This window comes from Cutaneotrichosporon oleaginosum, assembly GCF_008065305.1.
Source record: "Cutaneotrichosporon oleaginosum strain ATCC 20508 chromosome Unknown ATCC20508_contig02, whole genome shotgun sequence".
NCBI classification, from domain to species: domain Eukaryota; kingdom Fungi; phylum Basidiomycota; class Tremellomycetes; order Trichosporonales; family Trichosporonaceae; genus Cutaneotrichosporon; species Cutaneotrichosporon oleaginosum.
In genome coordinates, this window is record NW_027072171.1 from 637,823 (window position 1) to 663,325 (window position 25,503).

The 25,503-nt window shown below is 63.0% G+C and overlaps 16 protein-coding genes across 16 annotated transcripts; 10 read left to right on the top strand and 6 right to left on the bottom strand.

Annotated features, from left to right (window-relative positions):
* Positions 1–283: 283 nt before the first annotated feature.
* COLE_01942 (uncharacterized protein) lies at positions 284–1,573 on the top strand (the record flags this gene model as incomplete). Its single annotated transcript, XM_018422514.2, has 5 exons — positions 284–431; positions 472–549; positions 634–785; positions 820–1,056; positions 1,091–1,573. 5 exons carry the CDS (start codon positions 284–286, stop codon positions 1,571–1,573), a joined length of 1,098 nt encoding a protein of 365 aa, XP_018280793.1.
* Positions 1,574–1,650: 77 nt separating this feature from the next.
* Positions 1,651–2,890, bottom strand: COLE_01943 (uncharacterized protein; the record flags this gene model as incomplete). Its single annotated transcript, XM_018422513.2, has 2 exons — positions 1,651–2,590; positions 2,625–2,890. The coding sequence occupies 2 exons, from the start codon at positions 2,888–2,890 to the stop codon at positions 1,651–1,653; spliced, it is 1,206 nt and encodes a 401-aa protein (XP_018280792.1).
* A 653-nt stretch (positions 2,891–3,543) lies between these two features.
* On the top strand, positions 3,544–4,500 carry COLE_01944 (uncharacterized protein; the record flags this gene model as incomplete). Its single annotated transcript, XM_018422512.2, has 1 exon — positions 3,544–4,500. The coding sequence occupies one exon, from the start codon at positions 3,544–3,546 to the stop codon at positions 4,498–4,500; it is 957 nt and encodes a 318-aa protein (XP_018280791.1).
* A 379-nt stretch (positions 4,501–4,879) lies between these two features.
* Positions 4,880–5,973, top strand: COLE_01945 (uncharacterized protein; the record flags this gene model as incomplete). The annotated part of the gene is made up of 4 exons (XM_018420742.2): positions 4,880–4,958; positions 5,117–5,280; positions 5,508–5,755; positions 5,874–5,973. The coding sequence occupies 4 exons, from the start codon at positions 4,880–4,882 to the stop codon at positions 5,971–5,973; spliced, it is 591 nt and encodes a 196-aa protein (XP_018280790.1).
* Positions 5,974–6,008: 35 nt separating this feature from the next.
* On the bottom strand, positions 6,009–7,418 carry COLE_01946 (uncharacterized protein; the record flags this gene model as incomplete). The annotated part of the gene is made up of 3 exons (XM_018420818.2): positions 6,009–6,580; positions 6,613–7,010; positions 7,042–7,418. 3 exons carry the CDS (start codon positions 7,416–7,418, stop codon positions 6,009–6,011), a joined length of 1,347 nt encoding a protein of 448 aa, XP_018280789.1.
* Positions 7,419–8,032: 614 nt separating this feature from the next.
* On the top strand, positions 8,033–8,371 carry COLE_01947 (uncharacterized protein; the record flags this gene model as incomplete). The annotated part of the gene is made up of 1 exon (XM_018420828.2): positions 8,033–8,371. The coding sequence occupies one exon, from the start codon at positions 8,033–8,035 to the stop codon at positions 8,369–8,371; it is 339 nt and encodes a 112-aa protein (XP_018280788.1).
* A 326-nt stretch (positions 8,372–8,697) lies between these two features.
* On the top strand, positions 8,698–9,286 carry COLE_01948 (uncharacterized protein; the record flags this gene model as incomplete). The annotated part of the gene is made up of 2 exons (XM_018420268.1): positions 8,698–8,957; positions 9,028–9,286. The coding sequence occupies 2 exons, from the start codon at positions 8,698–8,700 to the stop codon at positions 9,284–9,286; spliced, it is 519 nt and encodes a 172-aa protein (XP_018280787.1).
* Positions 9,287–9,795: 509 nt separating this feature from the next.
* Positions 9,796–10,350, top strand: COLE_01949 (uncharacterized protein; the record flags this gene model as incomplete). Its single annotated transcript, XM_018422511.2, has 3 exons — positions 9,796–9,826; positions 9,894–10,053; positions 10,275–10,350. The coding sequence occupies 3 exons, from the start codon at positions 9,796–9,798 to the stop codon at positions 10,348–10,350; spliced, it is 267 nt and encodes an 88-aa protein (XP_018280786.1).
* Positions 10,351–10,722: 372 nt separating this feature from the next.
* Positions 10,723–11,194, bottom strand: COLE_01950 (uncharacterized protein; the record flags this gene model as incomplete). The annotated part of the gene is made up of 4 exons (XM_018422510.2): positions 10,723–10,774; positions 10,805–10,888; positions 10,929–11,025; positions 11,056–11,194. 4 exons carry the CDS (start codon positions 11,192–11,194, stop codon positions 10,723–10,725), a joined length of 372 nt encoding a protein of 123 aa, XP_018280785.1.
* A 2,604-nt stretch (positions 11,195–13,798) lies between these two features.
* On the top strand, positions 13,799–14,116 carry COLE_01951 (uncharacterized protein; the record flags this gene model as incomplete). The annotated part of the gene is made up of 2 exons (XM_018422508.2): positions 13,799–13,877; positions 13,935–14,116. 2 exons carry the CDS (start codon positions 13,799–13,801, stop codon positions 14,114–14,116), a joined length of 261 nt encoding a protein of 86 aa, XP_018280783.1.
* Positions 14,117–14,349: 233 nt separating this feature from the next.
* COLE_01952 (uncharacterized protein) lies at positions 14,350–15,829 on the bottom strand (the record flags this gene model as incomplete). Its single annotated transcript, XM_018420741.2, has 3 exons — positions 14,350–15,291; positions 15,337–15,656; positions 15,712–15,829. The coding sequence occupies 3 exons, from the start codon at positions 15,827–15,829 to the stop codon at positions 14,350–14,352; spliced, it is 1,380 nt and encodes a 459-aa protein (XP_018280782.1).
* A 691-nt stretch (positions 15,830–16,520) lies between these two features.
* On the top strand, positions 16,521–17,820 carry COLE_01953 (uncharacterized protein; the record flags this gene model as incomplete). The annotated part of the gene is made up of 2 exons (XM_018422507.2): positions 16,521–16,994; positions 17,077–17,820. 2 exons carry the CDS (start codon positions 16,521–16,523, stop codon positions 17,818–17,820), a joined length of 1,218 nt encoding a protein of 405 aa, XP_018280781.1.
* Positions 17,821–18,066: 246 nt separating this feature from the next.
* COLE_01954 (uncharacterized protein) lies at positions 18,067–20,400 on the top strand (the record flags this gene model as incomplete). The annotated part of the gene is made up of 3 exons (XM_018422506.2): positions 18,067–18,307; positions 18,726–18,907; positions 19,213–20,400. 3 exons carry the CDS (start codon positions 18,067–18,069, stop codon positions 20,398–20,400), a joined length of 1,611 nt encoding a protein of 536 aa, XP_018280780.1.
* Positions 20,401–20,526: 126 nt separating this feature from the next.
* Positions 20,527–22,027, bottom strand: COLE_01955 (uncharacterized protein; the record flags this gene model as incomplete). The annotated part of the gene is made up of 3 exons (XM_018422505.2): positions 20,527–20,931; positions 20,968–21,631; positions 21,663–22,027. The coding sequence occupies 3 exons, from the start codon at positions 22,025–22,027 to the stop codon at positions 20,527–20,529; spliced, it is 1,434 nt and encodes a 477-aa protein (XP_018280779.2).
* Positions 22,028–22,254: 227 nt separating this feature from the next.
* COLE_01956 (uncharacterized protein) lies at positions 22,255–23,019 on the top strand (the record flags this gene model as incomplete). The annotated part of the gene is made up of 2 exons (XM_018420659.2): positions 22,255–22,340; positions 22,923–23,019. The coding sequence occupies 2 exons, from the start codon at positions 22,255–22,257 to the stop codon at positions 23,017–23,019; spliced, it is 183 nt and encodes a 60-aa protein (XP_018280778.1).
* A 292-nt stretch (positions 23,020–23,311) lies between these two features.
* COLE_01957 (uncharacterized protein) lies at positions 23,312–25,144 on the bottom strand (the record flags this gene model as incomplete). The annotated part of the gene is made up of 3 exons (XM_018426139.1): positions 23,312–24,493; positions 24,530–25,038; positions 25,072–25,144. 3 exons carry the CDS (start codon positions 25,142–25,144, stop codon positions 23,312–23,314), a joined length of 1,764 nt encoding a protein of 587 aa, XP_018280777.1.
* Positions 25,145–25,503: the final 359 nt, after the last annotated feature.

Here is a 25,503-nt window from a genome sequence, read left to right on the forward strand (position 1 = left end):
GCCGGAGCGCTCGGCGAGAGCTTTTCGGCGACAAGACTTGCGGGAGGAGGGGCGGATGGATGGTGGATGAGCAAGCAAAGAGGATTGTTGCAAAGTAGTGCGAGGTGGGTCAATCCCAACCTCGACTTGCCACCCAACCGCAGCGACGGCATCAAATCTGATTCCGGCGAGACCATCTGTCTGCCTTCGCCGAGTCCGGCTATGCGGCCGCCTGAGCCGAGTGGGCTCCATCCAACTCTCGCAATAGCGCTTGCTTGATCATTCCATCTCCCACACGTCCAACATGGACTCGACGCGCTCCGTCTCACATACAATCCAGGGGCAGAGCGTTGCGCAGCCTCTCACGGCCTCTGCCGCCGTGGCGGGCACCGTGACGCCTCCAGACGCGTTTGATCGCCTTCAGCCCGAGCCGGCATCACAGGCGCACATCCGTGAGCATCTTGAGCTGCAGTGACAAGTCGCTGACCTCAGTCCGCTCGTATCAGCGCGACACGGCGCAGGTGGGCCGCTTGACAGAGCTAGTGAGCGAGCTGCTCCGATCTATGGCTGGTAAGTGGGCACTCACGCCCGAATGCCCAAGCGCGTCCCGCATGGAGCCTTCACACTCTAGTTTGATCTGCATACTAACCGCAGGCACCCGTTGGCTTACCCACAAGCAGACGATTGTCGATCTTGCCGTGCGCGCCGTATACCTCATGCTCACGTTTGGGCGGGGGCGCCAGACGCTGGGAGAAGAGTACACCGACATCTTGCCCACTGCCAACAAGCTCGCGCCAACACGAAGGGTGAGCTCTACACCGAGAGTGGTGCTGACTCCAGCGGCGCTTGCTCACCGTTGCACTCCTTCTCCTCCCCACAGCGCTTACTTCGCCCTCCATGCTGCACTACCTCCGCGGGGACCCGTACGACCACTCGCGGTGGGCAGCCGCCAAGCGGCGTGTGGCGAGGTTCATCGAGAGTCCCCTGGGCCAGAGTCTGCCCGAAATTCACCTCGTCATGTTTATGTTCGGCGGGCGTTTCTACGAGTTTGCGCGTCGCGCCACCGGCATGGTCTACGTGAGTGTGTCTACAATCGTCTCGCTTACAACAGGTTTCTGACATGCCGCCACTTCCCGCCGAGCACAAGCCGGCGTCGTATGAGCCCCTCGGCCTTATCATGGCTCTGCCCCTTCTCTACCGCCTCTTCCCGCGGAGCACTGGCGGTGCTTCGGGAGCATCAGCGACACGTGCAGTCGCCGGGAGCATGGAGGAAAAGGTCAAGGAGAACGACTACAGCGGGACAGCAACGCCCATTAGAAATGCACCCGAAGACAGCGTGGTTGTCACCAGCGAGGAGCAGTATGACCTGCCCAACACATACCTCGACGAGGAGGCACTTGACCTTCCAGAGCGGCAGTGCACGCTCTGCCTTGAGAGCCGGGGGACAGGGGAGGGGAGCGGTGGTACGACCGCCGTCACGGAGTGTGGACACATCTTCTGCTGGGGCTGCTTGGGCGGGCTGGACAAAATGGAGTGTCCCCTGTGCAGGCAGGCGCTGCGGATGGAGCGCCTCATCGCAGCATACAACTTGTAGCCCGTTGGTTAGAGAGGAGGACGTCATGAGCCATGCACCATCACTGTCGTTATGCACATTTACATGCTATGCTACATTTACTCGCGCGGAACGCCGCGGAATGCATCTGCGAAGTCATCGACGAGGTCCCACTGTGCCCAGCCTGCCACGATGGCGTGCGCACACATCCAGCAGCGCGCGAGACACTCGTCCAGTCCGTCCTCGTGACCCGCCTCCTTCGTTTCAGGACGCGGCGTCGCCTCGCTGCGCGCACGCCCGTCCCGCACCACCTTCCACCGCGCGCCGACGGCATACCCCACTCGTCCGGGACCGTTCATCTCGCCGAGAACAGGCGCTCCCTCCTCCCCGCCTTGTCCGTAGAAGCCAACTTTGACCGGCACGGCGGTCAACTGCCCGCGCTTCACGGCGGCTCCCCACCGCCACGCCGCAGCGGCCGCAAGGGTGCGTGCAAAGTCGCGCAGCACAGCAGTATCGTCGCCTGGAAGGTGGCGGTCCAGCTTGGCCAGGAGGGCGAAGGCCCAGCGCGCATGCGCAGGCGGGAACGGGTCGTCGTCCAGATCTTCCTCCTCGAGCCGCTGGAGTGCTGTCTTCGTGGCGCGGTTGAGGTGCTTGAGTACGCGCACTGATGTTGTCGAGTTCAGGCGCTGGAGGACGCTGATTCTTGGCTCGCGGGGCACGGGAGCGGGTGGCGCCTCGTTGATCGCCTCCTCCTCGTCGAGTACCATGTCGTCCTCGCCCCCCACGCCGTTGATGAATTCGAGCCACGGGATCATCTCGCCCGCGCTCGGGAGGGGGGGATATTCGGATGGGTAGGGGAGCGTTTCTTCAGGCCAGCTCGCCTCTAGGTGGGCACGGTATCCAGCGAAGTGCACGGCGAAAAGAACTTCCCATGACTCGCGAGGGAGTGCAGGGTGCCGGCCGGTAGGAGGTGATGGGGGGGCGACGGGGCCAACGGCGGGGCGAAGATGATCTGGCACATCCACGCGCTTGTAGAAAGGAAGCGACTCGTTGGCGCGACTGTCGTCAGCTACGGAGAGGATACTAAACCTACTTTGCAAGAGCAAGATATGTCGCGCCGTCCTCGGGCTCGCCGTCAAAGTCGTCCGGTAAGACGGCAATGGGAAGAGCCTGCCCGCTCTTCTTGCCCTGCACCATCCCGTCGTCGGCCTCGTCCCCCTCGTCCTCCTCCTCCTCGTCGCCGAGATCGACCTGTATACCCGTGACGCTGGCGTTAAATGCCTCCTCTTCCTGCTGTCCTGCCGCTTCTTGCGCGAGCGCAGCCATCGTGCGGTTGCGCTTCTGGCCCGGACGCGCCATGTTGATGTTGTGGTGGCGAGAACTTCTGTCAACCTCCACTTCATTCTGGATCTATCCGAGTTCGAATCCAGGCGCAAGCCGACTTTTGCCCGATCACGCAATTGCTTCCGCCTGCCCGACTCGTTCCAAAAGTCGGAGTCTGCTTGCCCGACATATCCCAGCCGCACGCCGTCGTCTTTGTCTCCACCATCATCATGTCTACGTTCGGAAAACTCTTCCGCGTCACCACCTACGGCGAGAGCCACTGCAAGTCGGTCGGCTGCATCGTCGACGGATGCCCTCCCGGCCTCACCCTCACCAACGAGGACATCCAGGTCCAGCTGAGCAGGAGGCGGCCGGGCCAGAGCGACATTACTACGCCGGTGAGTCAGAGGAGGACGTCCGCAGGCTTCGGGATGGGCGCTGACGCAGTTTCATTATGTTGTTTCTTGACTTTAACATTGATCCTCCTACCGCTCCTCTGCTCATGACTCCGATCATCACTGCACTTGTGTGACCCGCAAACCCGGCCGACTCACCCGCGCGCCCCTCCTCCTGCTCACCCCGCTCTCTTATCTCGACACGCTTCTTTCCACCCTCAGCGCTCTGAGTTCGACACCGTCCAGGTCCAGAGCGGCACCGAGCACGGTGTGACCCTCGGCACACCCATCGGCATGTTGGTCCAGAACAAGGACCAGCGCCCTCACGACTACACTGAGACCGACCTCTACCCTCGCCCCTCGCACGCCGACTACACTTACCTCGCGAAGTACGGCGTCAAGGCATCATCTGGCGGTGGCCGCGCGTCCGCACGCGAGACCATTGGGCGCGTCGCCGCCGGCGCCATCGCCGAGAAGTATCTGAAGGAGGCGTACGGTGTCGAGATCGTGGCGTTCGTTGGGTCTGTTGGCCCTATCGCTCTGCCCTTTTCGCATGAGGACGACGAGGTGCTCGGCAAGGAGTACCTGGACCTCGTGAAGAACGTGACGCGCGCTGAGGTCGACAAGGAGATTACGCGGTGCCCCGATCGTGCCACCTCGGCCAAGATGGAGGAGACTATCCGCGCGGCAAAGGCGCGCAATGACTCGCTCGGCGGCACGGTCACGTGTGTGATCCGCAACTGCCCGTTGGGTCTCGGCGAGCCGTGCTTTGACAAGCTCGAGGCTGTCCTTGCCCACGCCATGCTCTCGATCCCGTCCACTAAGGGCTTTGAGTTCGGCTCGGGCTTCCGCGGCACCACGTTCCCCGGCTCCCAACACAACGACCCCTTCACCTCGGACCACGGCAAGGGCGAGAACCGCCTGCGTACGCTTACCAACTGGTCTGGTGGTGTGCAGGGCGGTATCTCCAACGGCGAGGACATCTACTTCCGTGTCGCGTTCAAGCCCCCTGCCACCATCAGCCAGACGCAGAGCACGGCACAGTACGACGGCACGGACGGCGTGCTCGCCACTCGCGGCCGCCACGACCCGTGCGTCGTGCCCCGTGCCGTGCCCATCGTTGAGACCATGGCTGCTATCGTGATCATGGACCTGGTCCTGCAGCAGAACGCGCGCGCTCACGCCGCGTCCCTCCTGGCCCCCGTTACTAGCTTGCCCCCGACCATGGTGTTTCCCGGCCAGCGCAAGTAGTGTGGGCAAAAGTAGGCTATAGATCTTAGTTAGGTATGCATCGGACGTTAGGGTACGCAGACGGGTGCGCTGCATCGTAACTTGTGTCCAGAGCACCTCCATGCAGTTGTGGGCGTGCTCGGAAAATGCGGGTGCGGATCACGTCCGCGGCCGCCACCGCCACCCAAAATGCTCCCGTCACCCGCCAAGCGTACGAGCCGAGATCGCGTGCCCATGGTAATCGGCCTGACTTCATCATCATCCATCTTTCAATCAATCACCCTCTCTCTGATCACCATTTATCGAGCCGTCGCTACTCTATCCGTCCACTCTCGCTCTTCGCCTGCACTACTTACCCCTCTCTCGCCCATCGGCATCGTACCCCACACTCCCTTACGCAATGGCTCACGAGGACGTCATCCCCACCCTTATCCTCCTCGGCATTCTCTACGCCGTCTACCGCTGGATTTCGGGGCCGAGTGAGTATCTGCGCGTTCGTACAGCACGCCTCCAGTCCATGCCCGGTATATCACTTAACCGCGATCTCTCCTTGCTGCCTGGCGGGCTCCCACCGTTGCTCCCATGCGCTCCGCCACTCACCTCACCTCACCACTAGTGGAGCGTCGGCTAACAACAGGTACACCACCCGACCCCTTCTCTGGCGTGCGCCGCGACATGGTCGAGGCAGTCACATCTGCATTCCCAAACGAACCCCTCGCCAACATCGTGTACTCGCTGTCGCGGACGCGGAGCGCGCAAGTCACAAGCGAGCTGCTCCTGGAACGCGGCTCATTGCCCAACGTGAGTGAGGATGCGGGAGTATGAAGCCTCAGCGGGGCGCCACGAGTGCTTCGCGAGGGAACTGAGAGATCTCCTACGGCTCGTGGTCTGGGTATGCTGTCCTCGGCCCATCACACTCTGCCGTTGTCTCTCCTCTCGTTGCCACTTTACTCCACCACTGGATCGCGTATCTTCTGCGCGTCCCGCTCGCGGACCCCCTTCGAGAAAGTGTACCACGCTGACCCCAGCCTCCGGCCAACTTTGTCATTCCTAACAGCCTCCGGCCCCCTGTCACCGTCCCACTAACCTCGGCCACGGCAGTAGCCGCCGAAGCGCCCGTGCCGCAGAAGGCGACTTCCCTCATCGACCGCTATGGGCTGAGCACCCGCCTCGAGGGCGAGGGCGGCGCTAGCACCGGCAAGTGGGAGGCGACGCGCGAGGGTCGCGAGGCCGACTTGCGCGCACGGAAGGAGCGTATGATCCTCGAGGCTCGGCGGTGAGTGCGCAGAGTGTGGAGCGCAGCGTGTCGCTGTGTATATCAGCGCGGCGCATGGCGTTACTTTTTACGCGCCTCGGCAGCGGCATTATGCAACAACGCTCACTACTAACTCCAGACGGATGCTCGAGAAGCAGCAGAAGTCGGCAACGTCCTCGGCTGCATCGTCGCCAGCCCCCACATCTGCCACACCTCTGTCTGTAGACAAGTCTGAGTAGCATCCCGGCTTTGTAGACGCTATGATATTCTATTCCTACACGCCCATGACCATGTTGAGGGCGTGCAAGCGGTCGGAGAGGCCCGCGATCGTCTCGTCGCTCACGTTAGCAACGGCGAAGCGGATCCAGCGATCCTCGCGCATCGCATCGCCGCCCTGCACGCTGGCCCAGACCGGATCGTCGAGCTCAGGCATGAAGAAGCAGCCGGGAAGTGTGAGGACGCCGCACCGCGTAGCGAGCGCCTGGCCGACCTCTCCAGAGCCAACGCGCGCCACATCCGTCCCGAGAGCGGCGGAGAGGGCCTTTCTCCCATTTTCGGAGGCGAACGCTGCGGGAAACTCGACATAGGCATAGAAGCCACCAGAGGACAGCACACGCCACCCGGGCACCTTGCTGACGGCGTCGTCAAAGTCGACGAGCCGCTTGCGCAGCGCCGCGGCGTAGCGCACCATATCGTCGCGGAGGGAGGGGAGGAGGGGCGCGAGCGCGAGCTGCGGTGCGCGTGGGGGACAGATCTGCATGCAGTCCGCGACGGTCGCGACCTGCTGTAGGAAATCTGGGTGGGCTGTGATGCTGCCGAGCCGGTGTCCGGGGATACGGTAGCCCTCTGCTGTCAGGACTGTCAATGGGCAGACTGACTAGAGAAAGAGCCCAGCGTAATGAGGCTGTCGCGCCATTCGGGGTCTTTGAAGAGATCGTGCGGCGCCCCGGTCGACGCGAAGTCGCGATAGGTCTCGTCGAGGACGAGGGGGATGTTGTGTTGCCGCGCGAGCGCGAGCCACTCGGCCAGCCGCTCGGGGGTGTACGTCGACCCGGTGGGGTTGTTGGGCGTGACCAAGACGATGGCGCGGGGCTTGGTCTGCGTAGAGGGCGCGGAGAGGATCGCGCGCGCAGCGTCGAGCGACGGCGCGAAGTTGTGCGCCGGGTCGCAGGGGAGGTAGGCCGGCCGCACGGACTGGAGGGAGAGCGACATGGCGTGGTTGAAGTAGCTGGGGAGGGGGAGGAGGATGGAGGACGTGTTTGGCGGACACAGACACCTGGGGTGAGCGTGGACGGGCGCGGACTCACATCAGCAGAATCAGGAAGGCCATGTTACACCCGGTCGTGATGCCGACGTCGTGGGCCGTCAAGTGCCCGTCGTCGAGCTTGTACAGCTCACGGAGCTCTGTCGCGAGGGCGGCGCGCATGTCCGGCTCGCCGAGGATGGGGCCGTATTTGGCCGCTTCGGGGTCGCCTGCGGTCCGAGAAAGGGCGGCGAGGACGGATGCGTGCGGCGGCTCGCCGGGGACGCCTTGTGAGAGGTCGAGGAGCGGGCCGGCGGGCTGGGCTCCCGCGGCGTATGTCGCGCCCCACGCTTTGGCTTGGGGGATGCAGGGGGCGGCGGTGCCCGTCACGGCTGGAGAGAGGGCGTAGCGCATCATGCGGGTGAGAGGGGTCAGTCGCATCAATATCGGCAGTAGACAGCGACGATGGAAAGTTGGGGAGGATGCCCACCTCCACCGTCATCGAGGGCCGGCAGATGCCGTCTGGTCTCCCACGGTGGTGCGGTGGGCCTGACGTCAGCAAAAGACATTGAATTGCGGGCAGCAAGGTGCGCGAGCTGCTGCAAAGCCGCATCAAGGAAAGGAGCAAGCGTGCACGACGGCTTGAGCGATACCGAGGACGTAGCTCCGAATGGCGTTGCCGGCTCAGCATTGATGTTGAAATGGCAAGCCAAGAGGCAAACGAGGTCAGTAGTGATGACGATTTGCCCACGTTTCCGGGATCCGGATAGTGACAGCCGATCACCCTGCGCTCCCCACGGCTCTCACCGACCACCTCTCCCCACGACCCTCGCATCTCTTGCTCATGATTCGTTTCCTCTCTTCTTTCCTCAACTCTACACGACCTCTCTACGTCTCTCCGTAAGTCCCATACTTGCCGCGCATATGATTACTCGAGCTCGCAATGTGCTTCGGTTGGGCCACGCTCGGGGCGACCCCGTAGCTGGGAATCTGATGCGCTGGCACATCACTGATGTTGAAATTGCTCTGACCCCAGGCATCGCTCGTACTCTACAATGTCGAAGGGTGAGTCGGGATCTTTGATTTTCGCCATTGCAGTTCCGCAGTGTTGTTGGCGTTGGTCGCTTAACGCTGGGTGCTTGTATAAGTCGACGGCACCAGCGGCTAGCACAACTCTCTGTCCTGCAACGCTGAGCTATGCCCCTCGCCAGACATCGCTGACCACAGCTTGCTGCTCCCTCCCCCCCGTCTCGGCCGATTACACGCCCAAGGGCACGTACGGCAAGGTCGCTGGCCTTAAGGCGTACACTGTCGGCCCAGAGGACGCCAAGGCCGCCGTCCTCATGGTCTACGACGTCTTCGGCTACTCGCCGCAGATTCTCCAGGGTGAGTGATATGTGAGAGCAGCGAGGACGTATTCGTACGGTGCTTTGGGTGTTTAGACGCCAGCATGTCAGAAAGGGGCCCCCGACATCCTCGCGATGCTCGCATCAGCATCAATGGTGATGATGACTAGGCATGCGATCGTGAAGGGTGACGGGATTCGGCATTCATACATCTTCATCGCGTTTTCTGCCACATTCCCCAATCTTGTGATGGCGACTATCTCAGATACCACAACGTCGACGCGTCTGCATAACATGCTGCCCTACGGTGTTGGGAGGAGCCAGAGCTGACTCCAGGCGCCGACATCCTCGCGTCGGGCGGCTACCGCGTCTTCATGCCCGACTTCCTGCACGGCTCGTACGCGACCGCCGACATGTTCTCGGGCACCCCCGAGGGCGACGAGAAGAAGAACAAGTACTTCTCGGGCTTCCCTGCCATCCCCCACACCCAGTCTGAGCAGATCGGTGCTGCCCTCGCCGAGATCAAGGCCAAGTACCCCCACGTCGGCACCGTCGGCTACTGCTGGGGCTGGAAGGCGACGACCACGGCCAAGGACGTGAACGACTTCACCGCGATTGCGACTTGTCACCCCTCGTGAGTACAAGCCGAGCGACACACTCGGCGTGCCCGGTGTCTCTCCGCTGCCTGACCTCGCTGACCCAAGCTTCATCGACGTCGAGGACGCCGAGAAGGTCAACGTGCCCGTCTGCCTCCTCCCCTCCAAGGACGAGGACAAGAAGACGGTCAACGAGGTGTACGAGCGGCTCGAGAAGAAGAACCCCGGCCAGAACACGCTCAAGTGGTACGACAACGACGTGCACGGCTGGGCGGCTGCCCGCGGCGACCTCTCGGGCAACGAGCACACCAAGGCGTACCAGGAGGCGTACGCCGACCTCCTTACCTTCTTCAAGGCCAAGCTCTAAGCGAGTAGCGATCTGAAGAGAATGAGATGCATTGAGTTTTGTGGCAGGCTGGGGTGGTGGAAGAGGGGGGGGGGGAGGGGGAGAGCCGTGGATGTGAGATGTCAGTGAAGCGGTCCGTCCCCTGGGGCAAGCTTGTAGTCTGGTAGAGTTGGCTTGGAGTGATGACGACCTGCACGCAGCTGTAAGGTTTAGCACAGCCCCTCACTCATGTAATCAGACTCGACTCCGCCCGAGCTGCCCCAGTTCGTCCGTCCAAAGCGGTCCTTCAAACAGACCTCGACTCGCCAATTCGTCATGGACGCCACTAATCTGCCTCGACCAATCAAACTCCCCCTGCCAGGCAGTTTACGTAACTTGCCCATCCCTCAAAACAACACGCGCCTGCTTTTGCCCCGCTTGTTCTTTCATCTCATCTCTCTCGACCGTAAGTCAAGCCGCCCTCCGCCCTCCGCCCTCCGCCACCGCCCACCCCGTCTCGATCCTCCCTCAATTCTCCTCGATCCATCAACATGCCGCAGAACGTCTTCAAGGAGTCTAACGGTGCGTACTTATTGGGCCATCCCCCCCTTCGCCGGCCAATCCATCCCCGCCGTTCGTCTGACCCCAGCCCAGCCCACCGCCCCCACCGGCGCCCCCGCCCCCTCGTTCCTCCAGAAGAAGGGGCTGTTGGGCGGCAAGGGCCTCGGATCGACCATGTCGCCCACGGACAACTTCATGAGCCCGATTTCCGCCAAGCTCAACGGTGCAAAGCAGCGTCATTTCCAGAAGTGAGTTTGGCAAGAGAACGGTGGGGGTGGTGAGCAGAGGGGGGTGGAGGGCTCCGCTGGCCACTCTTTGACGCAGAGCCAGCGCCCAGTGAGGGCGAAGCGAGGAGACGAGAGAGGAGTGGAGAGGCGAGGGCGAGTGCGAGGGCGACGCGGGCCTCGGCCATCGTCTACTCGCCCGATGCCGTCCGACAGTCCTAGTCTCATATGACAGCTAACCCCAGGGGCAAGCCCGTCGCGCTCGCGTCCAAGCTGAGCTCGCTCAGCGCCGGCGCCGAGAAGAAGGACACGCCGCTGTAAATCTTAAATCTTACAGCTCGCCCGACGAACACCCTCCCGCGCTGGCTCGACCCGTCGCCGCGCGCACACACGGACTGTAGAGCTTCCAGCTCGCTTATGCATGGTTGTCATTTGGCCACTTGGAGGATTGATTGTTTGGGTGGCGTCGAGGGTCCGTGATCGGAGCGTGCAAGCCGCGATGTGGGGCCGTGTCAGCCTCCACATGCCATGAGCAAGCACAACAACACCGCTACCGGGTCTTCGTCACAATGCATGCCGTAGCAGCAGCTACAGAGGGTACACAAGCGTCAAGTATGAGACAGTTACAACGTGCGTGGCCTGGGTCAGCCCGCCCGCGCGCCGACCTACATGGGGTACATGTCATGTTTCGGCTCATGCCTTGTCCTTGTTGTCGTCCGTCAAGCGCAGCCCGGGAGCCTTGGCCCTGCCGTCAGCGCGCCCTCGCCGAGCTTACTTGGCGAACCGCCGCTGCTTCGCGCTCGCGATCTTGGCCGTGCACGGCGACTGCAGCGCGTCCGTCGGCGACACGGTGCTGCCCCTGGCATTAGCGGCGGGAAGTGGGGCGGGGCGCGACGTACTGCGCACTAGCAAACTTCTTCGCCAGCAGCGCCTTCTGGCCGAGCGCGGCGCCGGGGATCGAGTGGTCCACCGTCTGGCCCGGCACGACTTGGTTTGCTGGTGTAAGCTGGAAGGGGGGGGACGTACGGTTGCTGGCGCCGAGCGGGGCCTTTTGGCCCACGACGACGGCGGCGCGCGCGGGGTCGTGCAGCGGCTGCGGCTTGATGGGCGAGGCCGAGGCGGAGGGCGCGGAGAGAGACGAGAGCGTGGACGTGGTGTCTGTCATCGTTGGTGAGAATGTGGTGGTGATGAACGAGGCCGTGGTGGGAAATGGGGTGGCGACTGCTTGGAGAGAGAGGGAGAGAGGGTTGTTGATTGGATAGGAGGAATGAGGTATATGAGCTTCTGGGGGTGGCGAGTTGGCCCATCGGAAGGGATGGCTGGAACGTGTTGCGTAAACAAAAGTCAGTCGCGCCGGGGTCTATTTGGCATGACATGTCCTCGGCTTCATGCCGCGATGATGCATGCATACGCGTGATATGTGGGCGAGTTCGCATCGGCGATTGGGTCCATCGTCGCTTGCATCGGCAGCAACGCAGTGCAGTAGCTGGTAGTCTGGCCTCAAGTTCAGCTTTCAGAGAGCCCTGACGCTTGGAAAACCATCACAACCACCTCGATCTGATCCAACTGTGCTCGGTGCTTCCAGCCCACGCACCATCTCAGTACAACGGCAATGAGCCACTGCACGCGCCCAGCCCACTCCCGTACACTCCCAGCGCCCAATCTTCCCCGCCACTTCCGGGCCAATGCCAATCCCCATGCGCCAATGTGCATCCGCAAGCCATCTAGCTAAAGTACTCTGGAAGGATGAAAGCAAACTTCTCGCGCGCAGCCTTGGGCTGGGACTGATGTTAGTTACCTGAAGCTCTCGCAGATGTAAAGCTGCGACAGGAAAAGACGAGTGGAAGCCGCGTGGACGGCACTCGGCACCCATATTGACTCACCTCCGCACGCGTGATGCATGCAAACTTCATCGACCCCGCAATCTCAGTGAGCTCGCCGGCCGAGACGTGCGCGTAGACCTCCTCGAGAATACCCGCGGCGACGGCACGCGAGTTGCCTGCGTTCGTGTGGAGCGTCTTGACGACCTCCTCGACCGTGACAGGGGCCTCTCCGACACGCCACGCGTCGTAGTCGGTCGCCGTGCAGATGAGGGAGTAGCTGGGGTAAGCGGGCGCCCCTGTTGGACAAGGCTATGGTTCATCGTAAATTGCCTCGCTTCGGGAGACGTTGTTTGAGGGTGGCCATAAAGCCTGACCTCTGATAACTCCAAAGATCCACATGTCGCTTTCAACACCGGATCCGACCGGATCCAACATCAAGGAAAACTCACTCAATCTCACACTCGCGCGCAAGCTTTGCCTCAGGAATGACGCTCATGTTGATGATGTCTCCACCCCACTGGCGGTACATTAGGCTCTCTGCGCGCGTGGAGAACGCCGGCCCCTCCATGCAGACAACCGTCTTGCCGGTGTGGAGGGCGGCGCCGCCGCCGAGCTCGGCGAGGATCTTCTCAACACGGGGCTTGATGAACGCGTTGAGCTGGCCCGAGAACGGGTCACCAAACATCGAGTGCACGACCACGCCCTCGCCACGGAAGAAGGTGTCTGCGCGGATGCCCTTGGTGCGGTCAATGATCTGGTCGGGGATGACGAAGTGGCCGGGGGCAATCTCCTCGCGCAGCGAGCCGACGGCGCTGAACGCTACAATCGCCTGCACGCCCAGGGACTTGAGGGCGGCAATATTAGCGCGCACAGGCACCTCGGAGGGGGTGATGGTGTGGTGGGGGCCGTGGCGGGAGATGAAGGCGATCTCGGCACCGTTAGGGAGCGCAGAGATTGTGATGGGCGACGAGGGCTTGCCCCATGGCGTCGTCACGTCGACCTTCTTCCTGCTGTCAGAGGAAGAGGGGATGAGGCGCGTACACAAAGGTCAGGTTGTCGAGGTGGTAGAGGCCGGAGCCGCCGATGACGCCGACAAGAACTGGGGTCAGTGGCAGTGTCTAATTGCGGCTCCGCAGCGAGGCGGTGTGCGGGCCTGAGACGGAGAGGCGCTGGAAATAGTGCGAGGTCGACGCGGCGTGCGCGATGAGACGATGGCATGATAGCAATCACGAATACGCACCTTTGGAGGGTGCCATTGTGAGAGTGGATGTGGAGAGACGAGCGAGAGAGTGCATAAAAGCAAGCGCGAAGCAGTACGAGCTGACATTTGTGCTGATGACGACACCCACCACATGCTACGAAATTCTGCTTCCGTCTCTGAGCCTGGTCGCACGTGTGTGCAATTGTGGAGGGGTATTTAAACAATTTGAACTATGATTAGATCTGATTTGTTTATTCCGATTGCTTGTGTCACCTGAGGGGCTGAGGCCTGGGCCCCTGGCGGCCCGCAAGGCATGAGATGGATCACCCGCACGCAGTACCCGGCGAGCTCAGCCATGTCCACCATACTCTCTCATCGCTCCCATCGCTCCCATCGCTCCCATCGCTCTCTCTCTCTTCTCACACACTCCCTCCTCGTCTGCAGTTCATCTCTGTTCATTTCCCATATTGTCTCATCTTTTATAGCTCCTTTTTCAGCCCTACCTCCATCTATTTCCACCACCCCGTCGCCATGCCACCCGCCCTCACGCGCACACCCTTTGTAGAGACCCGTCTCACGCTCGACACTACGGCCTGCTCTGCTGTGTTTGAGCGTGCTCGTGCGACCGACCTCCTTATTCTCTGCTGTGAGTAGTGTCTGCCAATGTCCACGAACGTTCTTTCGTCATCCGGCGGAGGGCGTCAGCCACGGAGTATGGAGTGTCGGGGACATCACAACCGGTGTGATGCCGAGTGAGGTCAAGTATCCTCGTCCTCTCTCCGTCCTACTAGCCTCTAGTTTATGCTGGCTATATTCCCTCGTCGGTGGGCCTCGCTCACTGCCCCCCCCCCCCCCCCCCCTCTTCCTTGCGCTGACCCCAGTCGGCATCGCCTTGGGCGTACTCTTCTACGCCATAGCGCATGACCTCAGCCGCCGCCACGGGCGAAGCGACGACTTCGAGGATGGCCGGGAACGCACCCGGGGGCGCCCACGCTCCGCACCTCCGCGTGAGCGTGCCCGCTCGCTCACCGACGCGCCTCCGCCGTACCCCATCAAGGCCTAGTCCCCGAGTGTGGCACACCCCGGCCATGCCGCTTATTGAAGCGACTGCTAAAATCCGGTAATTCTGCACCCAACCCCGCTTTCCGCTCGCATGCTCGCAAGCTCTCACGCCACCGTCCCTCGCCCGTCATCGGACCCTCGATACCCATCGCCTCGAACCTCGCCCGGACCCTGCCTGTTGCTCATGTACATTGTATGATATGCATCACTAAACCCATCCGCTATAGATACAGACTACTTGCCGAGGCCCTCGGCCTCGACCTCGGCCAGCGCCTCCTCGACGATCGCGGCTGCGCGACCCACCTCCTCGAACGTGTTGTACAGCGCGACTGGGGAGAGGCGGATCACGTACGGGAAGCGCTCGTCGCCCACCAGCCCCCGGTCGACCATCTTCTCAAACACGCGCGGCATGATCCCCTTCGTGCCCGGGTGGATGAACAGCGACAGCTGCGTGCCGCGGTACGGCAGCTCGGGCGTGATGATGTGGAAGCCGAGCTTGGTGTCCTCGCCGTCCTTGGGAATCTTGTCCGCGGGGATGTAGTATTTGCTCTGCCTGAGGAGGGCGTCGAGCGCGCCGGTGAGCCGGTCGGCCTTGTCGCGCAGGTTGTCGAAGCCGACCTTGTCGATGAGCTCGAGCGTGGCGAGGAGGGGGATCGAGCCGAGCACGCCCGTGTTCGAGTGCATGTATCCCTGGGCGCCCGGCGTGGGGTCAAACTCCTCGGTCATGTCGAAACGCGTCTTGGGGTTCACGCCCCACCAGCCGGCGAGGCGGCGCCCGTTGTCCGACAAGCCTTCGCGGATAAAGAAGCCGCCCGTCCCGCCCGGCCCAGAGTTTAGGTACTTGTACGTGCACCAGACAGCAAAGTCAACTCCCCAGTCGTCGAGGTGCATCTTGACGTTGCCGATACCGTGCGCCATGTCGAGGCCGAAGAGCGCGCCGATCTCGTGCGTCTTCTTCACCAGGGGCGGGATGTCCAGCTTCTGTCCAGTGTAGTACTGCACCATCGGGAGCCAGACCAGCGCAATCTCGTCCTTGTTGTCCTCGAGGACCTTGAGGATGTCCTCGGTGCGGAGGAGTTCCTCGCCCGCGCGAGGCTCAATGCCAATGATGGCGTTCTCGACCTGCTCCTCGGACAGGACGTTGCGGTGGAGCCCAGGGTGCGACTTGGCGGCGTACTGAGGTTAGTGAGGCTCAATGCAAAGAGTTATCACTGCACTCACCCAGTCAGACGGGAACGCGCCACGCTCAATGACAATCTTCCAGCGCTTCGGCGTGGGGGCGTACCACGTCGTCAAGAGAGTGTGCATGTTGGTCGTAAGTGTCGACGAGTGGGCGCACTCGCTCTCCTTGGCACCGAGGAGCTTAGCAATGGTAGGGAGCATGGGGTCGGCGAGGTGCTTCCACGGCCGGCCGTACAGGTGCTTGAAGTGGCCGGTGACCGCGGTCTTGGACCAGACGTCGAGCTCCTCCATCATGTGCTCGCGTGCGCGCTTGTTGAGCAGGCCAAGCGAGTTGCCGCAAAAGTACACGGCGTCGCCGTCTGGCGTCAGCCACATTCCCAACTGCCACCTCCACGAGACCCAAGAGCTACTCACCGACCTTGGCGCCGCATTTCCGGGCGTCGGGGATCTCAAACTCGCCGCGGGTCCAGTTGAGCTTGTCCTCCTGGTCCCACTGCTTGAGCTGGTCCTTGGTGGGGGCGTTGACAGTCATTGTGTAATGTGGGGTATGGGGTAGTCGCTGGCTGTTGATGTCTTGCCTGTGTCCTGGTGGATCGAGAAAGTGAGGGGGGGACAGACGCGCCAGAGCTCACTTTGAGCTGTCCAGATCGTCGGGCCAGCCGATGTTCACCCAGGCACTCACCCTGGGCGGCCGCGGTGAAGCCGCGGACACCCCCCACGCTCGGAACCAGCTCCATGTCCCCGGCCATTAATAACCATCACTTGCGTCCCGTCTGGTGTCCCGCTGGTGCTCCGTCGGCGCACCACTTGATAAGCAAGCATGCATGTTGCCGATGCGGAAATTGGACTGGAAGATGTGGGCAGCAGGGAGGGTGCCGGTATTTCCGCGCACACGGCCGTCGGTGACGTCGGTCGCTTCGAAATGGACGACGCGTGATCTCCGTCTCTAAGACACGTGTGCAGCACGTAGTTCACGCGTGCTCATCTCACGTGTGGTACTTTCCCACGGTCGGCCATTGGAAGAGACATTCCGGCCAAGGCCGTGTGCCGTGCTCCTCCCCGCAGCGTCCCCGTGCCGCCGCCGCCCGTCCCTCGACCGACTTTTATTTCCACCTCGTAGTCGTTATCATCAGCGCCGCAGCCACGAATTTCGCAGTTCTCCTCACCAAAAGCCTCGAGCCCGACGCACCCCTAAACCCGCCCTCCCCCACTTCCCCGCTGCCATGTCCAAAACCGACTTCGTCGTCGGGACGCGCAAGTCCAACCTCGCGCTCATCCAGACGCAGCATGTCGCCGACTCGCTCGCGGCCGCAAACGCAGGCAAAGCCTTCCCCGTGCACCACATGACGACCAAGGCCGACGCGAACCAGAGCACACCGCTGCATCTCTTGGCGCCATACAACAGCGCGACCCCGGCCAAGAGCATCTGGACGGACGAGCTCGAGAGCGCGCTGCTCGACGGCCGCTTCGACCTGCTTGTCCACTCGTGCAAGGACGTCCCGACGCTCATCCGCGAGGGGTGCGAGGTTGCTGCCCTCCTCGAGCGCCACGACCCCCGCGACGCACTCGTCGTGAAGCAGGGCTTGCCGTACAAGAGTCTCGACGAGATGCCCGCGGGAAGCATCATTGGAACTGGCTCGGTGCGCCGCGTCGCCCAGCTTAAGCGCGCGTACCCCAAGCTCCGCTTTGAGGACATGGTGAGTAGAGTGCAGAGCTCTTGCCGATTGCCATGGCCGGCACAGCGTGGAGCTCTGGCCTGAATGCGGAGATTGACCGCAGCGTGGCAACCTCAACACCCGCCTTGCCAAGCTTGACAACCCCGAGAACTCTTTCGTCGCCCTCATCCTGGCTGTCTCGGGAATGGAGCGCCTCGGCTTCGGAAACCGCATTACCGCGCCCTTGGGCGCACCAGCGCTGATGCACGCGGTCGGACAGGGCGCCCTCGCCGTCGAGATCAGGCAAGGAGACGCGGCTACGCGCAGTGCTCTCCGTGCCATCGGGCACTGGCAGACGGAGTGGCGGGTTGGTGCTGAGCGCGGTCTTCTCCGTGTTCTCGAGGGCGGGTGCTCCGTGCCCGTTGGCGTCGAGACGCACCTCGAGGAGGTCGAGGGAGAGAAGAGCTACTATGCCGCGGACATATTCCCGCCCCTCACGGTCAACTCCCCGACGCTGCACTTCTCGGGCGTCCTCGCGCCCACGGCGCCGTGGCCCATATCCGATGCCGATATCAAGATTACGCCCCGCGCTGCGCGCCTGACGCTCCGTGCATGCGTCACCTCCGTTGACGGATCGAGGCACGTGTTGTATGAGCCTGGGCCTGTGGTGGTGACGAGCTGGCGCGAGGCGCAGCGCTGGGGTGAGGAGTGTGCGCGCCAAATGCGTACGATCGGCGCTGGCGAGATCCTCGACGAGATCGAGGAGCAGCGCAGGGCCCGCGAGGCGGAGACGCTGCAGTTGGCGCAGGAGGCTGCGGCCCAGCACGCCGAGCAGGCTGAGGCAGAGCCCCTGCAGGCCACGGCGTAGAGCACTCTGGGGATACATAGATCTTGTTGCATAGGATACCATTGCTGTGCATGTATGCGCGTCGGCGCTGACGGACATTAGCAAAGAGCGGTGGTCATGCTCTCGGAGGTAGCAGTGTCAGGCGGAGAAGCGAGGGAGAGGTCGGAGCGGGGGTTGAGGGATTGGAGCGCCAGAGAGCAGGCCGATTGGGTCGCCGAAAATGTGGTGCGGTCTCTGCGGTCGTCATTCCTCACCACACATATCACCATGCTCTCGTTGCGGCCTCTCTCTCGGGCAACGGTCCCTTGCGCACGAGTGCACGCCCGCGCTGCGCTGTTGACTGCGCCGCGGCTGCGCCCCCAGCCGGCTGCGCTACGACTCGGACTGGGGTTACGGGGGAACGCGAGCCAATCTGGCCCGCGCAAGGCTTCTGAAGGATCCGAGAAGGAGGGCAAGGCTTCTTCGTCGACATCAGGTCGGCAGGACGGCGCAAAAGAGCCGCTTGGAGGTGAGTCGATGTCTAGTGCATGGCGTGGAGGGCAATGAAAGAAGAGGAACGCATGCGATGGCTTGGAGTTGCGCTTGTTTGGGTGGATGTGTGAGAAGATGAGTGGGTCGCACTAGCAGGAGCGGCGGGTCAATGCCCGCGTCCCTCACTGCATTCCCAGGCATCCCACCATCCATCCCTCCATCCATCCTCGCACACTCCTCTTCTTCATCCATTTCCCACTTCTCCTCGACCTCGACAACATCTTGCTCCCCCTCTCCCCCGTCCCCATCCACCTACATAGGCTCTGAGATGCTCCTGTCGCTGCCTCTCATCCTCCCTGTCCGGCCACCGCGTCTGCGCCTGCGCCCAATCGTCCTCCTCCTTGTCGTCCAGGCCCTCGTCCGCATCGTCTGGCAAAACACCTCTAACTCGGCAGACCAGCTCAAGCGCGCCTGGAAGACTCCAACAAAATGGAAGCCCATTCCAGTCGCCCTCGGTGCGCTTGTTCTGCTCGCTGTCCAGTTCCGCCACACGCTTCTCGGCATTGACGAGCCAGAGGTCACGTCTCAAGGCAAGAACGGCGCCGTGATCAAACCTACCATCGACGGGCCATGGCAGGTGAGTCGCATTTCCCACGCTTTGGCTGCAGAGCCGGGCGCGTCGAAATTGTCTTCGACGCCGCCAATTCAGTCGGCCTCCGCATCCCGCTCTCCGCCGGCCACGTCGCTGGTCGTGTGACGCCTGAGTTGGAACTTCTTCCCTCCGTCACCCCCATACCAGGGTCGAGACGCGTATCAATTCATTCCGTCCGTCCGTCGCATCCAAGTAGCAATGCTCGGCGGTTGTCGCACTCAGCCCGCACCACATTGTCGCCGTCATTCCCATGCACAGCTGCACAGCAGAGCATACGTTGACGCAAACAGGTCCGCATTCTAGGCGCACTCCCGCTGCGCAGCATGTCGCAGCTCTGGGGCTATCTCAACTCGCTCGTGCTGCCCATGTGGTTCCGTCCCTTCGGCTTCCGGCTTTACGGCTGGATCTTTGGCTGCAACCTCGACGAGGTCCCCGAAGACTTGACAGCATACGACTCGCTTGGTTCATTCTTCTACCGCGAGCTCAAGCCTGGAGTCCGTCCAATCGCCGACGCGCCGCTTGTTTCTCCTTCCGACGGACGTGTCCTGCACCTCGGCGAGATCCGCGGCTCAAAGGTCGAGCAGGTCAAGGGCATTACGTACTCGCTCGAGGCATTGCTGGGCACCGGTGACTCGGCACACGGCGAGCCCCTCGAGATTGACCGCCAGGACGCGTCGCCCTCCGTCGGCGGCGGCGAGACATCTATTGTCGAGGATGAGCGCTTTGCCGAGATCAACAACATTCCGTACTCGCTCTCGTCGCTCATGGGCAAGGACTCCGCTGCAGAGGTGCGCGATCCCCACCATGGCCTTCCAGGTGACGAAGACTCGAGCAGCGACGAGCACGACGCGTCGACTGGCCCCTCGGACATTGCACACGACACGCGCGTCGCCGCCCATCTCGGTCTGGGTGCGCTTGGCGCCGCCACGGACAAGGACACGGAGATCGGCAAGCTGCGCCCCGACAACAAGCTCTGCTTCATCGTCATTTACCTTGCGCCTGGCGACTACCACCGCTTCCACTCGCCTTGTGCGTGGGTTGTCGAGCGTCGCCGCCACTTCACCGGCGACCTATTCTCTGTTTCTCCCTACATCGCGCACCGCCTGCGCAACCTGTTTGTTCTTAACGAGCGCGTCGCTCTCCTCGGCCGCTGGAAGGACGGTTTCTTCTCGATGGTGCCCGTTGGCGCGACCAACGTCGGGTCCATCCGCATCAACTTTGACGCCACCCTCCGCACCAACACCAAGGAGCGTTCGCACCCGGCTCACACTTTCACCGAGGCCGTGTACAGCCGCGCCTCGGTGCTGCAGGGCCAGCCCCTGCTCCCCGGCGAGGAGATGGGCGGCTTCCGCTTGGGGTCCACTATCGTTCTCGTGTTCGAGGCTCACAAGTCATTCCAGTTCGCTGTCAAGGCCGGCGACAGGGTCCAGGTCGGACAGGAGCTGGGGTCGGACAACCCTGCGGCTTCAAAGAAGTAGATGAGCGGCAGCTCAACTTGTAAAAACAGCGAGTCTCAACATTCTGTGAAACTAGAAGGGGGTGGGGGGCCGATTGTCAAGGGTTAAGGCTCAACGCCTCGCATATGCATTACATACATCTCGCATCTATTCGCCGCGCGCACGCCACAGCCCGACCTCGCCGTCTTCACCGCCCGCGACAAGCACCTCGCCGTCCCAGTCGACGGCGAGGAGGCGCTCACCGAGCGCCTTTCCGTTCTTGGTCTGCTCGCGCGCGGGTGTGTGCCGCACACTGAACAGGGCGTGCTTGGGCGAACGCACATCCCAGATCTGCACGGCGCCGGCATACGTCGCTGTGGCGAGCGTGAACGCTGACGTGGGGTGGCAGGCGATGGAGGGAACAGGCGAGCCGACATGCAGAGTGCCAGCGATGACGCTCTGTGCCGCGCGCGTGTCCCACAGCGTGACTGTACGGTCCATGCTGCCGGCCGCGAGCTGGCCAGTGGGCGCGAACTGCGAGACGCAGAGCAGCGCCTTGTCCGAAGGTCCTTGCTACCTGTCAGCTTATGCCCGCTCACCCAATCTCACCCTAACGACGACGTTGGCGCCAGTCTCAGCGTCCCAACCGCGCACGCTCCCATCCCATCCTGCACTCCAAATCCTGCTCGCGTCCTCGTGATCCCACACCAACCCGCCCACGCGCCCCTTGTGGCCGCGGAGCACGAGCGTCGGCTCCCGCCGCCACCCCATCCCGCTTTCGCCCGTCGCGTCTCCGTCCGTCAAGCCCTCGATGGGCTGCGGCCCCTGTCCCGTCTCCTTGGCGAGCTTGCGCCGCTTCTTCTGCCCGGGGAGGTAGCTCGTAGGGTCGGCGGGCACCTCGTGCTCCTCAGGCTCCTCGGAGGGCAGGGCGTAGACATTGATCTGGCCGTCCCACGCCGCCGATGCGAGCTCGCGCGCCGGCCCGGCCGCGATGCTCGAGATCGGCGCCGTGTGCCCCATAAGCGTGTACAGCTCGTGGGCGGTGTTGTTCTCGGCCGCGGCCTCGGCGGGGTCGAGCGAAGGCAGGCGGAACACGTGCGTCGCGCGATCCACGCCGCCGGCCGCCACCATGTCGTCCGCGAGCCAGGTGCAGCACGTCGCGCCGAGCGCCGTCGGCAGCGGAAGGGTGTACAGCGGCGTGGGTGCGTCTCCGATGCCGCCAGCGAGCGGGAGGACGCGCACATGCGAAAGGTACGAGGACACAAGGACGGTTCTGGCGTCAGATGGCCCACGCAAGCACTCACCCCCGGCGCGCGACGCTCAGTCCCGAGACCCAGTCCTCCTGCTCCCACCGCCCGGCGTCGGACGGCGGCAGCACGGACTGCATGTACTCGACGTTGATGGCCGTCTCCTCGTCGTCGCCGCGGTGCGCTTTGAGCCACGCGTCAAGTGAGCCGCGCAGCACTTCGCCTTCGACAACAAAGTCGAAGGGCACGGGCGCGACGCCGCTCTCGCCCCCGTGCCCCAGCACCTTGTTGATCAGCTCGGAGAGCTGGAACCGCCGCCAGTCCGCCGGGATGAAGTACGTCGAGGCGGGGATCGCATACTCGCTCCGCGTGAAGAGGTTGACGGGAATCTGGCGCGCGCCAGTACTGCCGGAGGGGTTCATGGCTGCTGGTGTGAGTGTGTGTGACTTCACTCTCGCAGTGTGATTTCTGAAATTCTCGAGTGGAGGTTACGGGACCAAATGTGTGTTCTGCTTCAGAACCTCGTGGTTCTTGAACTCGCTCACCCCGCCACACCCCGGAGATAGGGTTTCACCGCCCTCGGAGGCCGCCTTCTCCCCCGCCCTCCACCACCTCACCATCGCCGACCACCCCACCAACACCAACGACAATGCCCGGCCCTCTCTACCGCGACCCCTGGGCCAAGCGGGAAGCCTGGCGCAAGAGCCCCATCTTCTCGAACAAGGCCATGTTCCGGTAAGCCGCGCCGAGCGGAGGGCGCCTGTCCGACCCTCCGGCCCATCTACATGTCGCGGCATCGAAGACGAGGGCGAGCGCAGGCGAGCGCGCGTTCGGCATCGGCTGCTTGAGCCCATGGAAGGGGAGGCGAGAAGCGGTGGCGAGTTGGGTGCGAGCGGACGGTGCGGAGTGGTGACTTCGGCGGACCAATTGCGCGCGCCGAATTCATCATCGCCGCCCCGAGGTCAATGTGATCGTTAGCAGAGCTGGCGCGGCGTGCGGGATGGAGGCTGCGCTGCGTAGCGCTTGCTCGCCACTGCGTTGCCGACGTCCTATCACCTATCACAGGCTGTTGGCTGGAACAGTTGGATGACAGTGCGCCGAGCGTGCGCTCCGAGCCACCACCTGGTTTCGACCGCGCCGCACGCCACGCCGTTGGCACCGCTCAGCCTCCTGCGCCTGTCTCGCGCTTCGTCCTGCACATCTCACCGTCCCTCGCTCCGCCTCCGCCGACCCTCCTCCCTCCCCGCCCTTTCCTCCCTTCCTTCCTCCCTTTCCCCTTCCACCCCTCCCTTCCCCCTAACTCCCCGCTGACCCCAGGAACATGTTCCCCGGCCTCGGCACAGCCATCGTCGCGTTTGCCGCGTACGTCGTCTACGACGACTACTTCGCGCCCAAGAAGGACCACCACCACTAGGAGTAGGGCAGCATAGAGCATGAAACATTAGGCAGACTGTCGAGTGGTTCTCGCACTTCAGGCCGCTGGCCCAAACTGACGGGCTTCACCAAGACGCTCGCTCGTCTGCCACTGGAGAGCAGAAGCGCGACACGGTGTCCATGCGCGACAGGTCGGGCCTCCAGCCCGCTTCCGTTATTGCGAGACCTCAACAGTGGCATCATCGGCTGAATCGTAATTAATGCTGACGAAGTGCCCCGCGCCCGCGAACACTAAACTCCTAGATTTACGTATATGGAGACTCCGCAACTCACTACTCATCAACAGTGCTCAGCGGCAGGCGCCCCGGCGCGCGCGGCCTGCGTGCCTTGAGCGAATCCGCCCCCTGCTGCGGCGCGACAAGCGCCAGCCGCGCGGCCATGGTATGCGACAGGCTCTGCTCGTTGTCATTCTTGTTCCGCTGCACCTTATCCTTCGCCCAGCGGAGCTGACTGCGGATGTTTTCTGCGGCACGCCAGCTCTCAGCTCTCGCCCCCTTCTGCCGGATCGCATCTAGCACCTCCACCGAAGCGTTGAGCGTGTCCGTGAGGCTCGCAAGGTCTTTCTTGAGCTCGGCGATGCGCGCGTCCTTCTCCCCGCGCTCGTTCGCGACCGCCTTGTCGTGCTCGGCCGCGGCGGCATGCACAGCCTGCAGCTGGGCGACGAGGCGGTCCTTCTCGCCCGCGATCCGCTCCTTCTCCCCCACCACACGCGTCTTCTCCAGCGCAAGCGTCGCTTCGCGGTCCGCACTCGCCGACGCAGCCGCTTCGAGCTGCGTGCGCGTTTTAGCGAGGCTGCTCGCTATCTCAGCGAGGTGCGATGCCTGCTCGCGCGCCACCTCGTGCTGGCCCACCAAGCTTTCGATCGAGGCCGTCCCCGCCGTCGTCTTCGCCAGCTGCGCGAGCAGGCAGCGCTTGCCGAAGGTGCAGAGGAACTCGAGGCGCTGCGCGGTGAGCTGTGCCGCGTCGAGCTCGTGGAAGAAGCGCGTGACTTCGCGGCCGAACGAGGCCTCGCGCTCGATCGCCGTCCGCCGCGCCGACTGGATGTCGTTGCCCATGCCGTCGAGGGCGTCGAGAAGCGTCGCCATCGACTGCGCGAAGAGCTGGTGCTGCGTCGCGAGGGGCACGGATGTGGGTGGGGAGTGCGCGTCGGCTGCCCCGTTCCGCGGCTGCGCAGCGCCCGGAGAGTCGGTGCGCCACTCGATGGGGCGTGGGGGCGCGGGCACGGGGAAGTTGGGAATCGGGCGCGCGGGCAGGCGGGGAGCGGCGGTGCTTCCCCCGGCGGCCGATTGTGCGGTGCTCTCAATCAAGGTGCGGAGCTTGGCCTGCTCGGCGCGCAGCTCGTCGATTGCCGCGGAATGCGCGTTCTCCCCTTCGAGCTCGCGAGGGCTCGTGGCGCGGAAGGGATGGTCGAGACTGTTCTGCGAACCGGCGGGGGTGCTGTTGCTGAACGTCGACTGCCGGGCATCCGGGCGAGCCGGCTGGCTGCTCACCTGGAAGCTGTCCCGGTAGGGATTGTTGATCGTGCCGATTGTCTGGTATGGGCTGTTGCTCTGGCTAAGCGTTTGGTAAGAGTCGTTATTGGGCGGACTGCTGTTGTTCTGCTGCGACTTCTCGATCACAGGGCCGCTGCTGAGGTTCGTCTGGCTCGACAGTGAGCTCGTCGGCGTCGTAGGGGTGTTAGTGTGAAGTGATGTGATGGCGGTGGCAAGCGCCGTCATCGTACTAGACAAGCTCGCCATGGTCGTGTGCGCGGCGGGCGTGTCCTGCCCTCGCATGCTCTCGATTGTGGTGGCAAGCGAGGTTAGAGTCGAGGCGAGCGGATTGGCGGCGATGTGCGCGCTGGAGCTCTGCGTGTCCGGCGTGGAGTGGCTCGCAATTGAGGACGCGCTAGAGCTCACATTGTCCGGGAGGAGATCGGCCGAGGACGCGCGCGCGGATATGTCGCTGCCGTCCGAGAGGAGAGGACCATTGGGGGAGACGCGGAAGGTCACTGCCACAGCTGGAATCAGTGCATGCTCTCGCGCGGTCGCACGGCCTTGTTCTCGATGCAGAGGTGTGTGGGGCCGGGACATTGTGATGGGTAGGATGTCGTTGCTGGTGAACATTGTGGGAGACAGCTCCTCAGAGCAGGATAGATATAGGCTGCGGGCAGGCTGCACTCGGGAAGACACCTTGAGATAATATGTTCACCCGGCGAGGCGCATCTTGATATTGCCAGGCGTAGCTCGGGCGGCCGCCGGCGTAACGACGGGGCGTCGGAAAGCAAGTGTCCGAAAATGGGAGGGAGTCTGCATCCATAACAGTGATGCTTTTGCATGGGATCACACGTCTGTCATAGACATCATAGACAGTGCCAAATGGCCAGACGACATCACGCATACCCTGTTTACTGGTTATTTCCGCGTTCGCACGAGCCATTCTTGAAATTCAGTAAAACTGCCGGAAACTCGGCCACAACGCGCTA